General features: G+C 40.3%; 1 protein-coding gene across 4 annotated transcripts in view; it reads left to right on the top strand.

Moving 5' to 3' along the window:
• The window catches only part of GLIS3 (GLIS family zinc finger 3), a 494,000-nt gene that overhangs the window by 456,582 nt on the left and 13,930 nt on the right, over window positions 1-23,488 (top strand). For all 4 annotated transcript variants that reach the window (XM_068552881.1, XM_068552879.1, XM_068552883.1 and 1 more), the window contains one exon: window positions 6,142-6,317. In XM_068552881.1, the coding sequence (XP_068408982.1) occupies window positions 6,142-6,317 (176 nt within the window). The remainder of the gene's footprint in view (window positions 1-6,141; window positions 6,318-23,488) is intronic.

The raw sequence follows: 23,488 nt of genomic DNA, 5'->3' as shown, positions 1-23,488 counted from the left end.
AAACCACTACAGATGATACCCCACAATTCTTTGGGGGAATGAAGAATACCTCCCCAAATCTACCATAGACCAGTTTCTATTCATTATTTCTACTCCCTGGCAGCAAATCAATAATATTTTTCATGTGAATGCAATGAAACTAGCTGTTCTGATGCATTCTTCCTTCTTTGGGAGGTCTATAACCCCCATGGAAGAAAGAAGGTGGGCGGGGAGGGGGGGGGGAACTATCCAAAGCACATACCAACCAACATTTAATCTAGCTGATCATGAAAACACCTCTTTTCAAAGTGTTAACCCCCAAAGCAGTGCTAAAACATACAGTCCCACATGGCTTGCACTGCTTGTGTATACAGTACGAATGAAGAAAAGTGAGACATATTTATGACATGTGCTTGATTTGCAACACAGCCTATTAGTAAATTTTGTTTGAAGAAATACAATTGTTAGTTGACATAGAAATACTTTGGATTTATACACAAGGGAAAGAGTGTAACTGAAAGGCGTTATCCAGCTGGAAAGACTAAAGGTATAAACCTGGCTTGGGCACGAAGAGCCCCAGTTTAGAAATGAGCAAATTCACCAAAGCAAACTGGGGAATCATATTGTCAGATTCTTAAAGGCAGTGAGTTGCTGATACCCCCCATCCCCATCATCTGGTGATGAGGAGCAAAACCTCAGATGCCCACAAGGGTCCTCTTCCATCCTCCCTCAACCCATCTCTCTGCCTTGCTTTGCATCTTCCCTAGAGAGCATCTTACCTTATTGGGGTAAAGTGGTATCTGGAGAACTAGCTGTGTGACTTTGGCAAATCATTTCATGTCTCTGGGCTAGATACAGTGGTGCTCCACTGCCCTTCAGCTCAAATATTCTATGATTGTATGGATTTGTGAGCTCAGGATAATTCGTTGGGAAAGCCAGTACCAAAAAAATGAGACTCTTACAGAAGACCACAACTAACTGCTCCTGGGACTAGGAAATTAACCAGATGAGTAAAAGCCTCACCTTCTTTAAGCCTCTTTCCATAGTCAAGAGAGAAAAGAGTGCTAAGGTTTTTTTTATTTTTCGAGCTTCATAGATATTCTAACACAGTGCTATTAGACAGCTCTCAAGCATTGGGTACATTTTAAATCAGGGATACCTTAAATGTACATTCTATTTAGAGCAGTCATTCCATAAACATGTGTCAATCATCGGAAAGGTGTCAGACATTCACTGTTTAAAGTACTTTGATATCTGTGAGTTCCTAATTTAAAATTGTTCATCGTCCACCCCGCCCCTCACCTTGCATCCTTTATTTTTCTCTGTAGTACTCATTTCCTCTAGCTCAATACATAGTTTGTGGGTTTAAAATTGTTCACTGCCTGCTTCCTCTCACACAAACACGGAGATCTGTGTCATGTGTTACTCTCTCCGTAGTGCAATCGGAGCCCTTGGTTGGTGTTCAGTAAATACCTCCTGAATGAATAAATGAATATGTTATCTCAGATTTTATGATCCCCAGTAAGAGTCGAGGTTATCTTTATTTTGCACTTGAAACTGAGGCTGGGAGAAATCAGGGAATTTATTCAAAACTACCCGGCTGGTAAGGGATGGAGCCACACTCCAAGGCCGGGGGGTCTGACTTCTACTCCATCTGTCTTCTACGACAGCCGTCTGCTTCTCCTGTCATTTGCAATTTCTCTAAACGTGAACCTCACCAGTTCTATGTGTTTCAATTGGGACCTATTGTTCTATGAAACAATCTAAGATTGAGTACTGCATCAACAGGAGAGCTCTTTGCTTCTGGCCCACATCACTGCAAGGTTGGGAAGCTCAATGTGAACAGAGGGTGGGAGCAGGCCACAAAAGAGAAGGAGCATAGCCAAGTAAATACCCCCAAATAATCAGACATTTCCCAAGGTGTGTATAGATAAATATTTGCAGAAATCTTTCCAAGGCGTTTTGGTTTTTTTTCCCCAGATCTTTGGTGAGCACTTTAAAACCTGTTTCCTTCTCTCTCTCTCTCTCTCTCTCTCTTTTTTTTTTTTTTTTTTTTTTTTTTTGCAAACCATTGAACCATGGCTTATGCTAAGGTTATATGAACTCCTCCACTAAATGAGTGGAAATGGTTGACTCAGTTCTCTGGTTTGCTTTTGTGTGATCTGCTTCTGGTAAGCAGTGATTTTTTTTAAAAATTCTGGTCTGTTGTGTGCATTTTTACATAACAATCTTCTATTGTTTCAAAGAAGTATGAAAGGCCAAAGAAGAGACTGGTAAGCTATATCAAATGAAATCTGTGAAATGTCAACTGCAGATCAGCAGCTGGGGAACAGAGTTGGACCCAGAAAGACTTCAGACAGTCTGTCTTCTGGCTCTTGGACACTGCTGTCACTCAGAATGAATGAGAGTGATGTCATCTTGTCCTGACATAACGGGGGAATGAGATACTCCTTAGGAGAAAAATTATAAATCACTGCAGTTTATACTCAGCATCAAAATTATTTATTTATTTTAGTATCAAAAAATTTAATTCATCTTCTTTGGAGTTAAAGAAAATTTTTGTTTGGGGCAGAAAATTCAGACCATATTCATTTGGCCATGTGTGTGCGTGTTAAAAAGACTAGGTTGGAAAATAGGTGAGGACACTAAGAAAACGGGATTTCGAGGCCCCCTCTACCTTCAGTAACAATAACATTTTAGGTTTTGCTGAGCAAGTTTCTGTTTAAGCATGCATGTTTTTTGTTTGTTTGCTTGCTTCTGGAGTAAATGGCCTCAAACTACTCAAGTTTCTTGAGTCTTTTTGGCTTTTTAAATAACATTCCTGGCATCTCTCTTGCTGTGATTTAGTGATTGCTTTTGGTTGCTCCCAGGGCCTTGCCTTGAACAGTAGGGCTCTCTCCTTCTCTGCTCCTCTCCTGCCCTCTCATCCCTGATTCTAATTTGCTATTTCTATTTCTATGAGCTAGTTAACAAGTAAGCAAGTTTATAAAAATTAAATTTAAGTTAATAGATTGTGAGAGATTTTTCAATCAAATACAATGTAGTGTTTTTAGGTAGTAACAAAATTGATTCTATGTGCTGTACTTGAAAGTCAGTCATATTTATGCACTCGTTTCTTACACTGGGCTTTTTAGTGCTAAATTCTTATTTATTTCCTTGTTCCTAGAAATTGTCTGGATCACAATCAAGATCACACCTTGTTACTTTTCATCTTTTCTTTATATATGTAAAAGTTAGAGTTTTTGTACCAGTTCTTTCCTTTCCAAAGCAAAGACTACTTTAAGTGTACATTTATTTCATTTAGAATAGTATATATTTAAATTTTTATTAATACTTTATATGGAGTGACATACTGTATTTTGAAATTATATTAACTTATACCATATAATCTTATTTATTTGAATAACATGGTGAAAAGTCCAGACTGAATTAGCAAAAAGCAAAATGTAGAGTCAGTTGAAGGCTCAGTAAGTATTATTTTATTCCCCCCAGGTCTCTGAGACAGATGATGCTAAAATCTTGATGTGTATGTACTTCCACATTTTTTTCCTTTGCTCAACATTGCTATTACATTAAGTAATATGTAGTAACCAAGAGAGCATGGCCAGGGTGTGAAACTTGTGTGAATAAATAGATAAGAATGATTTGTAATTAGCATATAATTATATACTCTCTAGATAGATAGATACATAGATATATAATTTATATATAGATATATCATCTAAATATAGATATAGAGGTCTGTTGTATGAAATCAACATTCCAGATGACACCTAAAATGCTCAGATGAATTCTGTTCTTTTAGTTGGTTGAATACACCCCTTTTTTATAGCTAGTAATCATAATTCACCCTATAGTCACATCATCCCGAATTATAAAAATGTAAGGTTTTATATTGCTCACAATCTTTGCCTCCTTCCCCTTCCCCATACACATTTTCTACTCTTTGTTAATCAAACCTTCATTTATGAGTCAGAGTTAATGTGCTGTGGGGGAGGGAGTTGTGAAACAAAATTATTCTCCTCCATCAAGCCGGTGATACTAAGGTCCTACTTCTAAATACTGCGACTTGCTCCATCTACACATCTCTGCTCCGTCAATCCTTAAGAGAAAGGAAAGGTGGCAGAAGTACCAGAAGAGAAGACTGAAAAAACACCAAGAGCATGTTATATCTTTTATTCCCAAACAAAGAAATATAATTAAGAAGGCAAAGGATCTTGCTGCTTTGCCCCCAAAAAACAAAATTGAGTTGCCAAAGATGGCTATTTAGCAATGACATAGGTTTCCTTCCAATTCAAATCCACCCCTTTCCCTCACTCCCTGGAGATCTTCCGTTCACAGGATTCTGGTGTTGGTTGGTGGTGTGGACTCCTTCTAGCCGCAAAGTCTGTGATCTCACAATTCCTCCTGCCTCTCCCACAAGCCCAGAGCAGCCTGTGAGACACATTGAGGACATGTTCCCCAAGAAAATAGCCTCTATACGGGGAATCCCGGCATACAAGTTTTAATAGCTATTCTCAGGACAGTGCCGGCGTTCATTTGCTCTGTTTTTCCTCAAGGCCATTCAGCACATCTTTTCAAGCTAATTCCAGTTAAGATGATATGCTTGGAAAATATATATTTACCAGGCACAGGACACTCAGTTACTATTCTCTTCCAGCTGAGTGAAGATATAAGTTCTTGATTAAGCAGGCATCCTAACCCAGCTAGTTTCTTTAAGCCTCCTCTGACTTGTCTTCTCCGTAAGTTAACCAGTCCAAATCCTCCCTTCTTGGTTCCTACATCATCTTACCTAGTCTCATCAGACCTCAGCAAGGGGAATGCAAAAACAAATGAGATTTCATCCCATGGTTTCTTACTGTGGCAATACAAATGTAGAAGCTCTGCCTTGTTAAATACTATGGTTCAAAATGTTGAAAATTGCTTGATAAACTTGACTGGTTCATCCTCCCTTTGATCACCTATGGCCCTACACAAAAAGCCCAGAAAAATGAAGTGACCTGTTTGTATGAAATAAGTGGTGTACACAGATGGCGACATCTACATGTTGGCATAAAACAAAGCCTGTCTTTCTATACAGTGTAAGAAACAGCCTATTGAAGGTTTTCAATCACCTGAGCCTTTGCGGGGAGACTAAACTCTTCATTGCTGATATAGTTTCTCTGCACATCATTGTGATGCTTCTTTTCACTGCACTGACAGAGTCCCTGCTCCTTTCTCCACCACACTTGCACCAGACCCCTACTGAACTGGCAGATAGAATGTCGTTTTGATAGTCTATGGTCATTGCTCAACTTTAACACTGTTCACACAAGTACACTTCAAGGGAACTTCAATGTTAGAAAGTATAAACTGTCTTTTTAAACCTAGTGAGTCAGATCCTGCCATTTTTCTCTACAATTAGAAGATCAATAGATAGTTATCCATTTTATATCTCGGGTTAGTTGATGATGTCACCTTATTTAAACACCTGTATGTCCCACCTCAGAAACTACCATAATCTCATTATGATTGGCACGTGTGACTGCAAAAGATGTCCCAAATCGTGTGTAAGGTTCCTGTTACACCCTGGGCAATGTTCTTTGCCAAGCACAGAACCCACACAGATCTTTTGGGTTCTGGATTTCAAACCACACTTGACCTTTGAGATTTAAGTTAATTTATTCTTGGCAAAAGAAAATGTATTGTTTAAAGAGAATAGGACTAGAGAGGCTTATAATAAAGTCTTATAATACTTCTTGGACCTCAGATATGTCTTACAGAACAAAATGTTTATGAGCTAAGTGTAAATGAATCAGGAACATACAGATTAAATTTCCCTTAAAATGCAAACGGGTCTAAAACTTAGCAGAAAAGGGGTCTGGCAAAAGATGTGCTTTGAATTTCACCAAACCCAGAGTATTTGAAATGCATTTTAAGAAGCTTGACAAACTCAGACTGTGACTAGATTTTCCCTTGGTTGATCTCTTTTATTCCTTCAGCATCTCAATTGAGAAGTCAGTGGTTAAAAATGGGAGAGAAAAGTCTTAAGTTTTTTTTAAAGGGCTTTTTGTCACACTCTTATACAGCCAGAATAGGGAATTAGAATTTGGCTTTGAAGAGTTTGTCTTTGCTCCTGCTATTTTACATCTCTTATGTTTCCTTTTATCATTGTTTTCTCAGGTTTGCACCTTCCGCTCCATCTCCTCACCACATCAGCCCCCGGAGAGTTCCAGCTCCTCCTTCAATAATGCAGAGAACACAGCCTGCCCATACCCAGCAGCCCTCAGGATCACACCTGAAGTCTTATCAGCCAGAAACAAACTCTTCTTTTCAACCAAATGGAATCCATGTCCATGGTAAGCAAGTAGCTGACAGTCCCTTGAGTTTTGAAAAGTGATGTTGTGCTGTTGCTTTTCATCAGGTGTCTTGGTTACCTGTTGTGGATTTCAGATGTCCTGCTATACACCACCAGGCTTTGGCTTTAATAACTTTCCTCTAAAATTTCACACTTAATCAGCATGAAATGTTGCAGTATCTTCCTGGCTTTGACCCTAAGATGGTATGACTTAGGACACCCCCAAGTGGTCAGCCCAAGGTGATGATCCATTCATTGACCCAGCACTTTTAACACCTCATGGTTAGGCCCTAACAACAGCATCTTGTTTCCTAAACAATAAACAGTGTACAAGGGAAACAACAGGAGTCCTTTTGCCCATGCATGCCTCTCCTCTCACAGGTCTTTGCCTTCATTCCCATATGCCCAGATCCTCTCCATCCTTCAAGGCCCAGATGAAATGGCACTTCTCTCTGAAGCCTTCCCTGATCTCCTTGCTGGATGTAATCTCTCCTGGCTTTAAACTCTTGATAGCATATCACCTGTATTTCTGATATTATTGATACTTATGCTCTGTCTCCCTTGTAATTTACTTCTCTGTGAGTAAAACTTGTCTTCACCGGTAATGTGTAAACTTCTTTCTAAAGTCAGAATTTTCTGACCCACTGTTCTTTCTCTTAGAGAATTTAGCACAGTTCTTCACGTGTTGTAAAGACGCATAGATACTGGATGGGTTCATGGAAGAAGAGGAAGGAAGGAAGGCAAGAGAAATCATGATTGTTTTCAAAATGTGTTTAACCTAGAACATGCATGGAGAACTAAGTTTAGCTTAATTTCTTTTCTTTACTTAAACCAATTTTGCTGACTCAGGCAGATATCTTAGTGAACATCCATAGAAAGTTGAGTTGTCAAATCATATAGACTCAAAGTATACATAGCCTTTTACTTCCTAAGGACAGACACACCTTCTGTATAAGCAGAAGGGATACCATACACTTAAACTGAGAGTTTCAGCACCTGAGAAACATGACTCATCTCCATCTGTCTCATGTTGATTCCTGAGTTTGCTCTTTATGAGTTATTACTTGAAATTAATGGGTAGTATCCCCAAACAAATCTAAATCAGTATTCAAGCTGTGTGGATAAGTGTGAATAACTTCCCAAGATGGCAGGATCAAGCAGTACTGTGGAGCTAGGTTTGGATAAGAACATCAAAGCAGGGGTCTAGACAGCCAATGAGGAGATAAAATGCAGACAGTGGCAGGTTGTTGGAAGGGAAGAATCTTGGAAAGCCCAGGGCCACTGGCTCTGGCTCAAAGTTCCATCCATTGCTTCTCCCCTCTCCCTGATAGTAGTCACACAGACCCCCCGTTCCCCAACAAAACTTGGGCCTGTAGTAATTTTTACCTTCTTCTGTCAGTAAATTTCTTCTCAAGCTTTATTATGTGTTTACTCAACCAGGAAACATTCCTTGAGTGCCTACTATGCGTAAAACAATGAATGTGTGAGGAAGACACACAGAGCACTCTGTCTTCTGAGGGGGGCCTCCCAACCCTGACAAGGAGCTCTTCTAATGTGGGGGAGATTCAGGTGCTCTGAAGCCACCCTCACCTACAGGCAGGAGGCAAACAACATGAGTTCGGGGTTTGTGGAATGCAGAATAGGCCACTGATTCTAAGACACACAATTTTTACCTTCATATTTTAACACTGCTGAAATCTGAACATATCCCAGTCAGTGGCATCATGTAATTGGCAGTGATTTTTCTTCCTGGTGCTGTATAGAACAATGGAGCATTTCACAGTCAATGGTGTCATAATTCCAGTGAAATGCAGTATAACACACTTTGATTACAATTGTGAAAAACACATTTTAAAATTTCAAAAATTAACCTACTTGCATGAAAAAATATTGGAAGGAAATTCTTCAAAATGTTGACAGTTTTTTTTTTAATCATGGTGGTAGGATAATGGGTGGTTTCTTTTCTTCTTTTTTCTGCTTTCTAAAGAAATTCTAAAAGAGATTTTGGAATTAGACCAACTTGAATGCAAATACCAATCTACTCAACTGTGTGACTCTGGACAAATTATTGAGCCTCAGTTCACTTTCATTAAATGAGGGGAGTCTTACCTACCTTCTCTCATCAGTTGTTACGAGAATTCAGCAAGCAGAGCACCTGGTGCCGTGTAGGAGCTTAACTAATTAATGCTCTTCCTTCTACTCCCTTTTCTTTATTAGACTATTTGAGAATAGGAATAATATTTGTAGTCTTAGGGCAAGCATAATACTTGGTGCAAAGTAGGCATTTAGTAAGTATTTACTGAATAAGTGATTGACACTTTCTCATTCACCAAATGAATAATGAAACAAGAGGGTACAGATAATGGGATTTACCTTATCATTTTGCCCTGCCTCTCAGCAAAAGACTCTTCTGCCATATTTCTCATTTTTAGTTGAACAATGAATTTTCTCAAGTTTTGTTGAAACTTGAAATTGTGTTTTTTTTTTTTAATTTCACTTTAATTGTTAAAAATTCCCGTGGCCAGTGAGAAACCGCTAATAGTGTTACCGATCCTCCCTAGCTGTTCCCCAACAAAGGTCCTTCTGCCCAGTGTTGTTGGAGCCAATAGAACGAGACTGAGTTCGTTTCAGAAGCAAAGGAAAGCTTTATGCTTTGATCAAAGAATGGAGAGGCTCCAGCTCCTGCTCTAGAACACAGGCTCTCCCAGAAAGGCTGGATGGAGGCTGGGCTGCTTTATAGGGTTCTCTCCTGCAGAGGGGTGGGAGGAGTTCCTGCGTGTCCAGTGCAGCATTTCTGCAAATAGCATGCCATCCTCATCTTCAGTTGCAGTGTCGTGCTCAGTGCTTCTGCACAATGCATGCCAAGCTGAAGTGTCTGGCACAGCAGTTCTGCACTGGGAACGCTAATCCGACATATTAAGTGCAAGGCCCGCTATAGGCAAGTGAAAGTAAACACAAAAGAAGAGGTTATCTTATCACCTAGGTTGTGTCTTATTTTTCCTGGGGACCTCAGTGGACTTTGCCAGTGACAGTAGCAGCTCTAAAATAGATACATACAACAAGCCTTTCTGGAAGAGATAAGATATAGTTATGCAAATTGGAAATCATGACTTTCTCCCAGGAGGATGGGCAAGTGGCTGCAGTGAAGAGCTTGCAAAGGGAGTGTTCATGCATTAGCCCCTGGGCAACTGCTAGAATTTAGGGAGTAGGGATCCAGATGCAGACTTACTTCCTCCTCAAGCATTTTTTCTGAAAATGTTTTTGTGAAACTTTCTGGGCATGAGCATTTCTCATCAACTACTCCTTAGGATAAAGGCCCAAATTGATCTAATATTTTTCAAGTGGGCGCTACAGTGCTGGGAGTGAGGGGAGCAGAGACCCTCTAAATGAGTTGCTGTTATTGGCCGTGCCTTTCAGCTTTGGTTGCACTAGTTTGCTCGATGGTGTTATATAGCATCTTGGTAACAAGGAACTTCAGCCCCGTTAAAAGTAGATTTTTAAAGCCCCAAGCAGTGTCGGGATTGCTAGCACGATAGCTACAGTGAATATTTGTTCTTTCTTTCAAGAAGTTCATGGCTTTAATGAGCGTTGTCACCCCCATCCTCTCTGTGCTCCCTGCTGCAGGTAGAGGTCAGAGAAAAATGTCATCACTGTATTTTTAGAGATGGGAACTGAGACATAGAAGAATATTAAATGTCTAGGCATTGCTGCCTTGGCAAAGTACACAGGTGTCTTTAACAAGAAGTCCACATTTCCAAGCCACATTCTTAAGCTACCTATTTTTAAGTCAAAGGCACATCAAAATAAGTATGTGTTTATATCTATCCGTGGAATATATGCTTGTATGTAGATGCTGTTGCATTACATAGAGCCATGAAAGGTTAGTACTCAGAGTGGCTTTAGTCTTATAGATGAAGAAGAAAATGAGGTCCATTGAGTTTTGCTCATGGTGTACTAATTGATAAGAGCTTAGATGTTGTGTGCTCCATGTATATATTTATTACGAGGTATTTTGTAAAAGGCACACTTTGAAAAGATTAATAGCACTGCTTTTTCAAGTTCCCTTAACTAGTGGATGACCCAGGACCAGAGCTCAGTTTTGTTGATTCTGCATCCACTTCATCCATTCATACTGCCTTCGTTAGTAAGGGTGGATAAGGTGTCATTTCTTTTAATGTTTGAATACTGGTAGCATTTACAGGTCTCTGGGTGGCATCTCCAAGGCAACTTCCTAGTACATTTTAGTCTTTTATTTAAGATGTAAACATAAGGACAACTCTTTCCAATCATGTAAGCTTGTTCTTCAGTCTTTTCTTTCTCTTTAGGACCATTCTCTTGCCCGGGCAAGCTTCAGAATTTTGCCTGGATTAGTTGCCTGAGAGTTGATATTTGTACATTTTGTTATGGTACTAATGGATAATTTCTTTTTAAATGCTCTATTCACTGCAAGCTGTTAGAATGCTGTGGGAATTCCTAGAACAGTATTTTCACAACCTTCCTGCTTCTGGACCCATCAAGGAGAGGCCAAGTTCAATTCAGCAAGTGTTTATTGGTCACGTACTTTTGTCAGGCAAACATGAATGTCATTTAATCAATGCAATGTGATACATGCAATAACAGAATGTATCAGAGGCTCCCAGTTTATTCAGAAGAAGGTGTCAGAGAAGGGGTCCTAGAGGTGAATAGAGTTTCTTCTTGAATAGAGTTTTTTGTTTTGTTTTGTTTTATACTGGAATATAGCCGATTAATAATGTTGTGATAGTTTCAGGTGCACAGCAAAGCGACCCAGCCATACATACACATGTATCCACTCTCCCCCAAGCTCCCCTCCCACCCAGGCTGCCACATAACATTGAGCAGAGTTCCCTGTGCTATACAGTAGGTCCTTGTTGGTTATCCATTTAAAATATAGCAGTGTGTACATGTCAATCCCAAACTCCCAGTCTATCCCTCCTCCCCACCCTTCCCCCCTGGTAACCCTAAGTTTGTTCTCTAAGTCTGTGAGTCTGTTTCTGGTTTGTAAATAAGTTCATGTGTATCATTTCTTTTTAGATTCCGCATATAAGTGATATCATACGATATTTGTCTTTCTCTGTCTGACTTACTTCACTCAGTATGACTATCTCTAGGTCCATCCATGTTGCTGCAAATCGCATTTTTTCATTCTTTTTAATGGCTGAGTAATAGTCCATTGCATGTCCAGTGGTTAGGACTCCGCACTTTCACTGAATAGAGTTTTGATGGTAAATAGATCACTGGGTAAGCCAAGTGGCAAGAGGCATTGCAGGCAGGGGGAAGCAAAGCACACAGGCAAGAACACAAATGACAGCATGGTGTGTGCCTAGAGAGATGAGCCAGAGGCAGTTGGTGTACGGCTGGGATATACAGCTTCAGTCGTGGAGTAGAGGGAGAGAAGGCTGAGGGACCCGCAAGACCAGCTCATAATGGGATCTGTGGCCACACTGAGTGTAATGCTGCCGAGTGAAGAGGCCAGCGTGGTATTTAGGAAAGTCAGCCAGGGCACTGTGTAGAGAATGGAATGGGCGAGGTAGGAACATTACATCCTAAGTCTTGGGATTATATTGGACTGCCTGCATAGAACACCCAAACAGCAGTGACTTAAATAAACAGTCCAGTTCGCTCAGATAGAAGTGGTAAATAGGGGATGTCAAAATAGTGTGGAACTCTGTTTGTTCACACACAATCTTTCCTAGGCAAGAGGAGCTGAAATGGCAAGAGAAGGAGAAAATGAAGAAGCCCTCAGCCTATCTGCTACATAAGCAGAATCCCTTTCTGCTCTCTTTCTATAAAATTTGAAATGAGCATGATCCCAGGGGCTGCGTCCCCAGAAAGGTACACACCTGGCCTGCCCAGCCCTCAGCTGATGGCAGATCACAATTCTTCCTAAGTGCTCGTTCTATCACCTGCTGTCTCAGTTCCTGCAAGCCGTCATTTCCAGTCAACATTTTTGTCCATTTTTAATAACCACCAAAGAGCCTCCAGCCACATTGAACCGGCTGCCCAAATCCTCTCTTGATTATTTTGTTACTCCTGCAGTGAGTAGGTTTCATAGATTTTGAGTGGTCTGTCCCAATCCTGGTTTTCCCAAAGAGCCTGTTATTTGTAATACACATTTGTACAGAGCAAAGGGCGTCTCAGGATTTGTTTATCATGTTATAGCAGCATGCACAGTGTACTCTTCTCATGTGACAAGACATCTAAAAGTAAACAGTGCATGGAGGAGAAGCAGCCCCATGGAGCCAATGGTGCCCCAGTCTCCTCCGGCTTTCTGCTTTGCCGTCTTTAACAGTGGCTTCCATCCTCCTGGTCACAATATGGATGGTGATGTTCTCCATTCATTTCTTGTCTCAGTTTCAGGCAAAAGTGAGGGAGAAGAGTGGAGGACAGGTGTACCCCAGACTTAGTCCCATGGCCACCCTCACGTGCAAGGGAGTCTGGGAAGACAGGGATTTTAGTTCACTGCCATGCTCGACAAAACTGAGGTTCTGTTAATAATGTTTATTGGATAGACAGACTACAGGGTGTGCCAAAGATTCTCTGGAACCGTCTTCTAATCTGTAAAATGGAACTATCTCACGGATTCATTCACATTGATTGCCTCTGGGAAATCAGTGGTAGAGCCTAGAGGCCTCTTTCTGAGGGTTCTGCCCCATTTTATGCCCCTCTTCCCTATTCTCTTAGGTTTCTATACTTTCCACTGCTTGCTCCCATTTTCACCCCTCTGGAGTTGCCAGTTGCCAACACAAAGATTTCCATCATCCAAGATCCAGTCATTAGATTTCATTAGGAAATCACCATGAAGCTGTCTCCCCAGCCTGAGCTGTTTGATATCAAGGCAGCAGCGGGGAAAAGCAGAGCCTTCTCTGCTGGTCCTGGCTCCTGTGGTTCATAAGCTGTCTTTCTCATGATTTAAAGTGTGCCTGCAGGCCCCGAAGAAGCAGGCCAGTGAGCTCCCAGACAATAGTGGCATTTTCCCACCTCAGTGCGGACAACAAAAGGTTTCTAGACACCAACAGGCCTCCAAGAACAAAACACGTTGTAAATGGCTTGTCCTACCAAACAACCAAACCGTCTTTCAAACTGAAGAAACCTCAGAGCACTGATACTTAAATGAAATGGAGTGGCAGGTACAAGCTTAACTTCTTCCTCTGTGTTGGCTGTTTACTTAACAGTGATTGTGCAATGGTACTTTCCAGAAGAGCCCTATGGGTTGCAGCCAAGACTGATCTCAGTTCTGGGAGTTTATAGTGTTAAATGTTTAAAGCTTATTTTTTTAAAAGGCAAATTGTAGAGACAGTAAACATACTTCCCTCCCACAGGAAATTTAGTCACATCTGCATATGTGAGGTTGTGAAATAATAAAGCAGTAAGTCTAGAAATTGTATTGCTTAGAACTTAAGCATGTGTCACAACTTTGCCTTGAAATCTCAGGAAGACAAATAAGATTGATAAATCAACAGTGTAATCGTCTTCACTGAGAAAGTTGTGACATAGTCACAAGGAGAATGAGCCAATGAGTGTACTTCACGTTATTCTGATGTTATCAGCTGATATTATCATCAGCGGTCATAATCAGGAATAATTTTTGGTATCAGCCTTGATGTTATTAATGCTTATATAGTACTGGGGATTGATGATTAGATCCAGGGAAATTCTTAATTACTCTTATATACTTAATTACTACAAAATTATCCCAAGAGCAATTTTACATAACTAATACTTGATAAATTCTTACAGTGTGCTAATTCTATAAAACAAAAGTTAAATTCAAGTGTGTATATGAGTGCAGTCAGAATTTCAACATGTTGGGTTTTACGACAGGTGTGTAAGATGGTCATCTTAATCAGAAGAGCTGTTTGATTGATTATGGAAAATTGAACTGTGAATAATCTACATATGTGATTAAGCATCTGCACACACACTCACAGATTAAACCCATATATCAGTAAGGATATTAGAGGACTAAATCTAAATCAAATAATCATCACTAAATTCTAAGTTTCCTTAGGACAGGAATCGTATCTCCTCACAATGTTTGGTACATGGTAATGCTTAATAAAAGTTTATTGAATAAATATGAATTAATAAAAAGGGGAGGAGGAAGAGAGGGATTTTGCCCATGGTTTCTTAAACAGGTTGGTGGAGCCAGCCGTTGGCAAAATTGTGACTTGGAATCAAGTTTTCAGGGCCCGTCTTTTCTCTGGGCACTTCCTCTTATTTTCCTGTTCATCTCTTTAGATATCCAGTGCTTACCAACTGCCTGAGACCTCTCCCTAGAGGAAATAGGATGATTTAATGATTCACTTATACATTAAGGTAAATTTAATGCAATACTCCTTCTCATGAGTATTTGCACATCTGGTACTGAGTGTCAAGTAGTGAAATTTTGAGCAGTAGCAGCCCTGTGGAAGAGGTATTTTGAGGCATTGCCAGGGCCCGTAGGTGCAAGTGCTTTGTTTTTGAAAGCACTTTTCAGTTTTCAAAGCATTCCCAGCCACTAGCTTACATACCCCCAAATTGGTCACAGTGTCTCAGAAGAGGAGATTTCCAGAAGAGGAAGTTGTGACTTGCCCAAGGTGATAAAGGAAGAGAAACAGTGAGCTGTAGAAAAAGCTGTAGAAAAGTCTGCAGAAAAAGACTTTGGAGTCAGGCAGATCTGAATTGGAATCTTATGAGCAAGTCATGCAGTGTCCTGAATCTAAGTTTCCTGACTATTTTATTTTTATTGAAATACAGTTGGTGTCCAATATTATGTTAGTTTCAGGTGTACTGAAATTTGACATTTACATGCATTATGAAATAATCACCACAAGTTTAGTAACCATCTGTCCCCATACAAAGTTATTACAATATTATTGACCATATTCTTTATGCTGTATATCACATCCCTGGGGCTTTTTATATAACTGGAGATATGTACCTCTTAGTCTGCTTCACCTGTTTCACTGACCATCCTCCCCTCTGCAAACCACCCATTCTCTATATCTGAGTCTATTTTCATTTTGTTTTGATTCTTTGTTTTGTTTTTTTAATTCTGAGTATAATAGGGGGATAGTGATACTTCTCTTTCAGAGTTGGTGTAAGAATGAGAGAAAATGCCTGGTCTGCAGTATATGCTCAGTTAATTAGAGCTATTATTATTGTTGTCATTTTTCTACTGTGTACCAGATACTGGGTGTGCTGGATACTTCCACTTGTATTGTTTAATCCTCACAATAACATTAATAAAAATATTAATATACGCTAGCCTCCCAGGTGAGACTGAGAGTTTAAGCACCTTGCCCCAAGTCACATACCTAGTGAATATCAGAGCTGGTTTTATAAACACAGTCTGACCCCAAAGCCCACACTCATTCTCCTTCATGATGATGCCTGTAGCTACAGTACTGTAAGAGTTTTTAGTTAGCTTGGGAATTATTTTTGTGTGAAGGTTAAATGTGGAACCATTAAAGATGAGGTTCCTTACAGGGCTAAGGTTCTGCTGGCAATACAGGTACTATGATTCATGAGACAAAGTGATTTCCCACCAACCACTTGTCTTGTGTATTTTGCATGCTGATTGCTGAAAATGTTTGCCTTTTTTTTCCCCTGTGTCAGGCAGTATGGTGCATGTTTACAGTGCCCTTTCTTATTAGTCCTCATAACAACCCTATAAAGAAGGCATTGTTTATTCCCATTTTACAGCTGAGGAATCTGAATCGCTAAAACATTAAGTAACTTGCCCATGATTTCTTAATCTTGAAATGGTAGAGCTGGAAACTACACCCAGGACCATCTGACAACAGTCTATGCTCTTCACCACTGGATTAAGAGCGGTCACAGTCCCTGTAGGGAAGGGATAGCTCACCCTCTGATTGCCCGCAGTGGTGTTACCCCACAGGTGTGTATGTGTATTTGTGTGTCTGTGTGTCTCTGTGTGTGTGTGCCCACGCGCATGCACACGCCCATGCTCTCATGTGCCGTGTTTGCTCAAGCACACACCTGCTGGGAGAAATTGTTTGGAAGCCTGATTACTAAATCATCAAACCAGGCTTAACTGGATTCTTAACACATTCCTTAAATGCAGTTTTTAAATTCTTATTGACTTTTTAAATTAGAAAAAAAATTTTACCTGTTCATTTTTTTAAAGGTACTTAGGGTACTTAACCTTATAAAGAGTTTAAGTTGCTTCCCAGCCTATGTTCACCTTAATTCCGCTGCTCAAAGGTAATGATTATTAAGATTGGTGAGTATTCCTTTTAGACTTTTTTAAATGCTTCTGAAAATGAAATATATGCATGTATATGTGCAAAACATGTGCCCTATTATAAAGTGGCCTCACATTCTGCATTTTATTTTATGACTTACTTTTTTTTTTAATTAATTTATTTATTTTTGGCTGCATTGGGTCTTCTTTGCTACGCGCAGGCTTTCTCTAGTTGCGGGGAGCGGGGGCTACTCTTCGTTGCAGTGCGCGGGCTTCTCATTGCGGTGGCTTCTCTCATTGCGGAGCACGGGCTCTAGGTGCGTGGGCTTCAGTAGTTGTGGCACGCAGGCTCAGTAGTTGTGGCTCACAGGCTCTAGAGCACAGACTCAGTAGTTGTGGCACACGGTCTCAGTAGTTGTGGCTCAGTTAGCTTAGTTGCTCCACGGCATGTGGGATCTTCCCGGACCAGGGATCAAACCCATGTCCCCAGCGTTGGCAGGCGGATTCTTAATCACTGTGCCACCAGGGAAGTCCCACTTTTTTTTAACTTAACAAAATGTATGCTTTTGCTTTCTAGATCTCTTTTTAATTGTATAGTATAATACTTATGGGAACTTGTCATTTTTTAATCATTCCACTGTTGAAAGACATTTATGGTTTTTTCCACTTTTTGCTTTTATTAACAATGCTATATTAAATCTCCTTATGTATATTGTGTGTTTACACAAGTACTCACACACATATATATCTCTTTGCATTCTTTCTTTAGTAAATATTTCTGAAAGAGAAATTGCTGGATGAATGGGTATGCACATTTTAAAGCTGGATAGATACTGCCATATATTCCTTCACAAGGTCCATGCCAATTTAGACTCTCACCAGCAGTGCATTAGAGCACTCATTTCCCCACCCTAGATATTGTCAGTCATTTTTTATTATTTTTGTTTGTTTTTTAAGTGTTTTGAAATTTTTTTTGAATTTTATTTATTTTTATACAGCAGGTTCTTATTACTTACCCGTTTTATACACATCAGTGTATACATGTCAATCCCAGTCTCCCAGTTCATCCCACCACCACCACCAGCCCCCTGTCAGTCATTTTAATACCTGCCAATTTGTACAGAAAAGTTGTTTTGATTTTTCCTTTGGTTAGTAATGTGACTGAACATCTTTTAATATTTTTATTGAGCTCCAAAGGTAGTTTAGTTATAATAGGAATTAAGTAACAGGAGCCACTACTTGGGTATCTATATTATTTATTAAGTAGTTCACTTGCTCTTTCACCTGCCAGTCAGGTTGTGTCATTGGCAGCATGACAGTTTGTTTTCTTAATTGGAAGTCAAAAATTTATTGAAGAGAAGGAAAAGATCCAGAAAATTTCTGTTTCATTGACTACTGTGACTTCTCTGTCAGTTAACTTAAAAACTATAGAAAAGTGTTTAATGAACATTATTACAGATTTAGTGGTTTTTCATTCTTTGGGGGAAGCAATGACATTTTTTCCAGAAGCAAATGTTTTGTCTTATATCTGAAACTCATGAAGTTTAGCCTCTAATGAATAGAGATCTTAAAATCAAGTTAAACAGTGTCGTATAACTCTATTTTAGGGGCTGCTCATTTGAACTCTTCAGGTCTGAACATACTAAAGGCAATCCGTGTCTTGTAATTCTTGTATTTTTAGTTGCAGTTTTCCTTGTAAATATGATAAGCAACTCATCGTTTAGAAGAAAAAATGTGAATAGCTTTGGTTGGAGTTTCCTTAAAGGGAAAACCCACACACACATCAGAAACATCTTGTTACTGGTAGCAAGGCCACTGTGTTAATAAAACAGAACAACAACAATAAAACACTAGAATTGGCTTGATCTGTGCCCATTCAGGTCATCTGGGCTCAGACCATGTTGCAAAACAGTCCTAGTTCCCTTAGAATTTCTAGTCGATTTACTTACAATTGTGAGTGCTCTTTCTCTTTACAGAAATTTTTGCTTTCTAACCAGATTGCTCTGACTAAACTCTCTATTTCGTTCTTTTGTAAGGTCTTTGAGAACTAGACCTTAAAGATGTAAGTCTGTTGAAGTAAAAACATTCAGGCATTTTTCTAGATCATTTAAGTGTAACGACCAGCCACTCCTCTCCCACATTCCTCCGCAAACCCAATCTCATATCACACATCCCAAAGCAAAGCCTTTACTTCAGATTCTTAAATTCTGTCATCAGAATGGCAGAATGATTCAGGGGATCTGCATTAGCCAAATATTTACCCCAAGGTTGTTTGTGTCTGTGGATCTGGGCTGATGTAGTGTTTTTATCAATACCATTGAGGTCAGTGATAGTACATAGATTTATATTGCAATATATGTTTTATAAATTACTCTTAGGTACAAGATCATTGTCAGTGCATGGTAGCTATAAAGAAACTGCTCGATAAAGTATTTGTTGGATGAATACCTGAATCCTCATTATAACTTTATGAAGAGAGTAGGAAATATATTTGTGCTCCTATTTAGAGATGAAACTCAGATTAGTTGACTAAGTTCCTTGACCTTGGGATGCTTTCCTAAAAGAGTGCAAAGTGTTCTGTGGATGAGTTGAGCCACTTAATTCTCCTGCCCACTCTTGTTCCTTTTCATGTTCAGTGCCCTCCTGGCATCCAGCAGAAAATGGTGGCTTGGAGCAGCAAAACTCTCCAGGTCATCTTGACAGGGCCAATTGTATTTCCATTGTCTTTGTTTCTTCCTCCATTAAAAGAAAATTTCACTGTTAGAAAGGGAAGTCACTTTATTTTTCTGAAACTCCTGATAAGCTATTATGTACAAAGTTCATAGATCAAAATCTTTGAGCTCAGTTGTGGTTCCTCTTACCATCAGTATCTTCACCAAAGGCTCTATATGTAAGTATCACTCACTCATCCATTTATTCATTCTCAAATATTCAGCTCCTATTATGTGCCAGGTCCTGCTTGGGGTGCTAAAGCTACATCAATAGAGAAAATAGAAGTCCCTGCCTTTCCTGAGCTTATATCTAAGGAATGGTTCTTGGCAAGCAAAACCTTTGAACTCAACCGTGAGACAGTATTCTTCATGGTCCATATGTAGGCAAGGAATCATGTCATCTATTTAATCCCTGTAGTACGTGGCACATTTGAGATGCCTAATACATACTTTAAAATTGAGAGTTTGGTGTGCAGTGGGATGAGAGTAAGCAGGAAAGGAAAGACCCTGTAGACTAGACACACTCATCAGAGTGTGACCCCCAGGTGGCAGTGGGAAGAAGGCTGTCTAGCTGGAGGGGCGGAGCAGAGGATGGCAGATCATAAATTGAGTTATCCACATTAGTAGTCAGTGTCCCCAAGGTTTGACAAGATGAAAAGGCAAGTTTCCTGGTAGCCAGATGGAAAGGAGTGACAGGAATTTGGGGATCCAGTGACATACATCAGGTTTTACAAATGCAGAGTCCACTCTGCTTTCTTAAACCCACCTATATAGATTTCTTTTACTTCAAGCCCAGATTTCATCTCACTATAATATTCTAGACAGCAGATTTGGGGGAAGCTTAACAGTATGTAACAAGGACTTAGCTGTGAGGCAGAGGTTCAGCAGGAGAAACAATCAAGCCATTGGTGCAAGTGTGAGATGGTGCCCACTCTTAGAGAGATTAGAATGCTGGAAAGTTGTATAGTCATAGACTTGGATTTGGGGAAACAAGAAATCACCTAGTTAGTGGAGCGGATATAACGTGGGAGTTTGGTTACAGCTAGACAGCAGAAGTCTAGGCCACAAGATCAGTGTGGGACCAACAGTAAGCCCAGAACTTCTGAGTCACTCAACTGAGGTCCCGTGATTGCACCTTGCCCAAGAAGAGAATGGTACTGGGGTGGGGAGGGAGATCATCCTGATCTATATCTGTAATCTCAAGTCACTTTGGGACAGTCATCATTGCTTTATCCCCAAGAGCCCCCAGAGTCCAGCAGAAAGGGCTGGGGGTGAGCCCAGGGGGAAGAGATGCCCACACAAAGAGCTCTCCTCCTCCATTCCAAATGAAATCAGAGCTGTTCTGTTTTTTCCTATTGGTATTCCATTTGGAAAACTTGCCAAAGATTGAAAATCATGTAAAGATGTTCTTAGGGCTTCTAAACCTTTAGTGTAAAAAACACCTTGTTAACATGAACACTCCCAGGCCCTTCACCCAGAAGTTCTGATTCACTGTGTCTGCCGTAGAGCCCAGGTGGAGCTGATGCTGTGGCCCCCACTTTAACAAGCACAGGCCTAGACCCTAAGTGTAGGACTTAGTGCCACCTCACCGTGCTTCCCCAATCAGAGATAATCCAAAGGAAGCAGTTGGCTAGTGACTGAGGAAATACTTTCCAGCTTCCTTCTCCCTTTACCTTCCCGGGAAGTCCTGTAAATGCAGCACAACCTAAAAGCTGTAGAGGACCAGGATGGCTCTCAGGGGAGGCTGCAGCATTTCATGTTAATGTCCCTTTTAGTCTCTATCTGGAATCCTCTTCTCTGCCAGACCTTTCCTACAGCAAAGCTTGCTTGGAAGGACAAGGGCAGACAGAATTAAATTTTCATTCTTTGCCGTGCTTTCCTTGTTCTGTTTTTGGCTCAAGTACTCCTGAGTCAAAGGGTTGCTTGTGAACTTTATGCAACAGAGCTTGACACAACCGAGGGCAAATTTACCTTTGTACTCAGAGAATGTAGGATGATAAGTAACAGCAGGCTTATAATGAGACAGTAGGAGCTGGAATTTTCAGTGTGTTTTACTGTATGCAAAATATTTTCACACTTATTATTTCATTTGATCCTTGTAGCCACCTAGGAGGGTTATATACACCAGCAACAGAGTAACCCCCTCTCATAGAGAAATTCCCAACTCATTCCTTTCAACCTTGACCCGTGGCCAAAGTGTTTACTTCACACACCCATCAGACTCAGAATGTCCAACTCCTCCACCCTTCATTCTGGGCTTTATATGTATCCAGGATTTTTGAGTCATAGGCGGGTGATGGAGTACAGGAGGCAAATCATGGGCAACTGGGCACTGAATCTCTTTCCGTTTGTTCCCTGTGCTTCTCCCCCTCCCTACCATGAGGATCATGTTGCCACAATAGTATTATTTTCCCCCTTTTATCAATAGGGACTCATAGGCTCAGAGAGGCTATGGTTTCCTCAGGGCCACACAGCCAATAAATGGCAAAGCTGGCTTTAATATCCATGTTAAGAATCTTTGGGTCTTCTGGTTTTGAGCGTCTCTGTTTTATATAATTGCCATATGTGCATTGTCATTATCAGGATTCACTGAACCATTTTACTGTAACTGTATATACCCACACATGGCAATTACTGAGACACATTGCAATTAGTTTACTTCGGCAGCTTATCATTCTGAGAATTTGGAAGCCATAGGCCACCACGCATTAGGGTTTTGGTTGGGTTGAAGATATTTTAATGAAAATCAATTACATCTTTTAACCAAAAGGGTTTTATACATGCCTTCCTTCTCACTCTGCTTTCTCCCATTTCCTTTTTGCCCTTTTCAGCAAAATGCTCTGCCCACTCTCATCCCCTTATTTGAAACTTTGCAGACATCAGTAGCAGACCATCTTCCTCTTCCCCTACCCCAGGTATACAACTTGGAGAGCGAGTGTGGCTCACAGTAATAAATGCTGTTAGCAGCTGCTGCAGACCAGGTGAGGTTCTGTGAGGTGCACGAGCAGAGGAGAGCACCCAGAGTGTGCAGAATGCATCTCTCTGTGGCCTGCAGGCTAGTGGTAGAAGCTATAGTTGAAAATGGCCCCACTTCTTGGAACCAGGTGGACTTGTCTAACTTGAAGCCCTCATGCTGCAACCCATCTGACCAGGGGCTAGGGGACCAGGAGGTTGCTCCACTGGTCAGCTTTCCAACCACTGTAACCTTGTTCCTTCAAAAGGAAGGTGCCAAATGGAATGTTCAGGGTTATTATTTCCATTATTTTCCTTTTTCTTAGTACAGTAGTTGCTTAAATGTCAGTCTTAAATAGCTCGAGTGCTTTGCAAGCTGGTTTAGTTCTCAGCCCGAAGAAAAATCTGTCTTGCTAACACAGTCTGTGAGCTGTTCCTGTGGCTTCCCCATTTATAGACTCCATATTAAAATGAAGAGTCGGTTCTCCATCACTTCCAGGGAGGAAGCTTAGTAGAGTTCTGACTACATGAAGACCTGGCTGAGGTTGTTGGCCAAGACCAGGAGCTAAGGGGGAAAATGGCAACCAAACTGTGGAGGCTTCACTTCAGCATCATTTTATACCTAAGGGTGGTGGGTTATGAGAGATAAATTGCTTAAGAATTGCATGTGCATTATACAGAATCTACAAATACTGCTAAGCTTATTTCATGGTAGTAATAATTGCTACTATTTACTGAGGGCCTACTACATGCTGGGGAATGCACTAGATGCTTTTATAAATGCTCTCATGTATAATGTTTTCCACAACCCTATAAAATAGATATTATTTTAAAAGAAAAGGAGGCTCAAGAAGGAAAATAATTTATGCAAAGACACACAGTTGGTTAATGGGTTATCCAGGCTTTGAACCCAGATCCAGGTAGTTCATGCAATGGATAGAAATAAAATAGTGACTAAATCAGAAAATTGGCCAAGAGAAATTTCCAAAATGTCTCTGTTTCTACTCTTCAGGGTTTTTTGAATTTTTCAGTGTTTAGGTAATTTCATCAGTTTTGTTAATTAATTCAATGCTTTTCTCCCTAATGAAAATGTTTATACTTTATGAAATGTTGATCCAGTCTGAGTAACTTTGCCTATGTGACAGTGAGGGACCTCAACAAAAATGGCAAGATTTTGTTTAAAATGATTTGTCTGTGAGCTTAAGCCCTAATAGTCTCTATGAACTGTTACCAAACAGACCAGAGTTTGAGTCCTAGTTCTGAAACTTGGTAGCTATGAGGATTTAGGTAAGTTATTTGAAC

Source organism: Eschrichtius robustus, chromosome 10 (assembly GCF_028021215.1).
Source record: "Eschrichtius robustus isolate mEscRob2 chromosome 10, mEscRob2.pri, whole genome shotgun sequence".
NCBI classification, from domain to species: domain Eukaryota; kingdom Metazoa; phylum Chordata; class Mammalia; order Artiodactyla; family Eschrichtiidae; genus Eschrichtius; species Eschrichtius robustus.
This window is presented reverse-complemented; position numbering and strand designations above follow the sequence as displayed.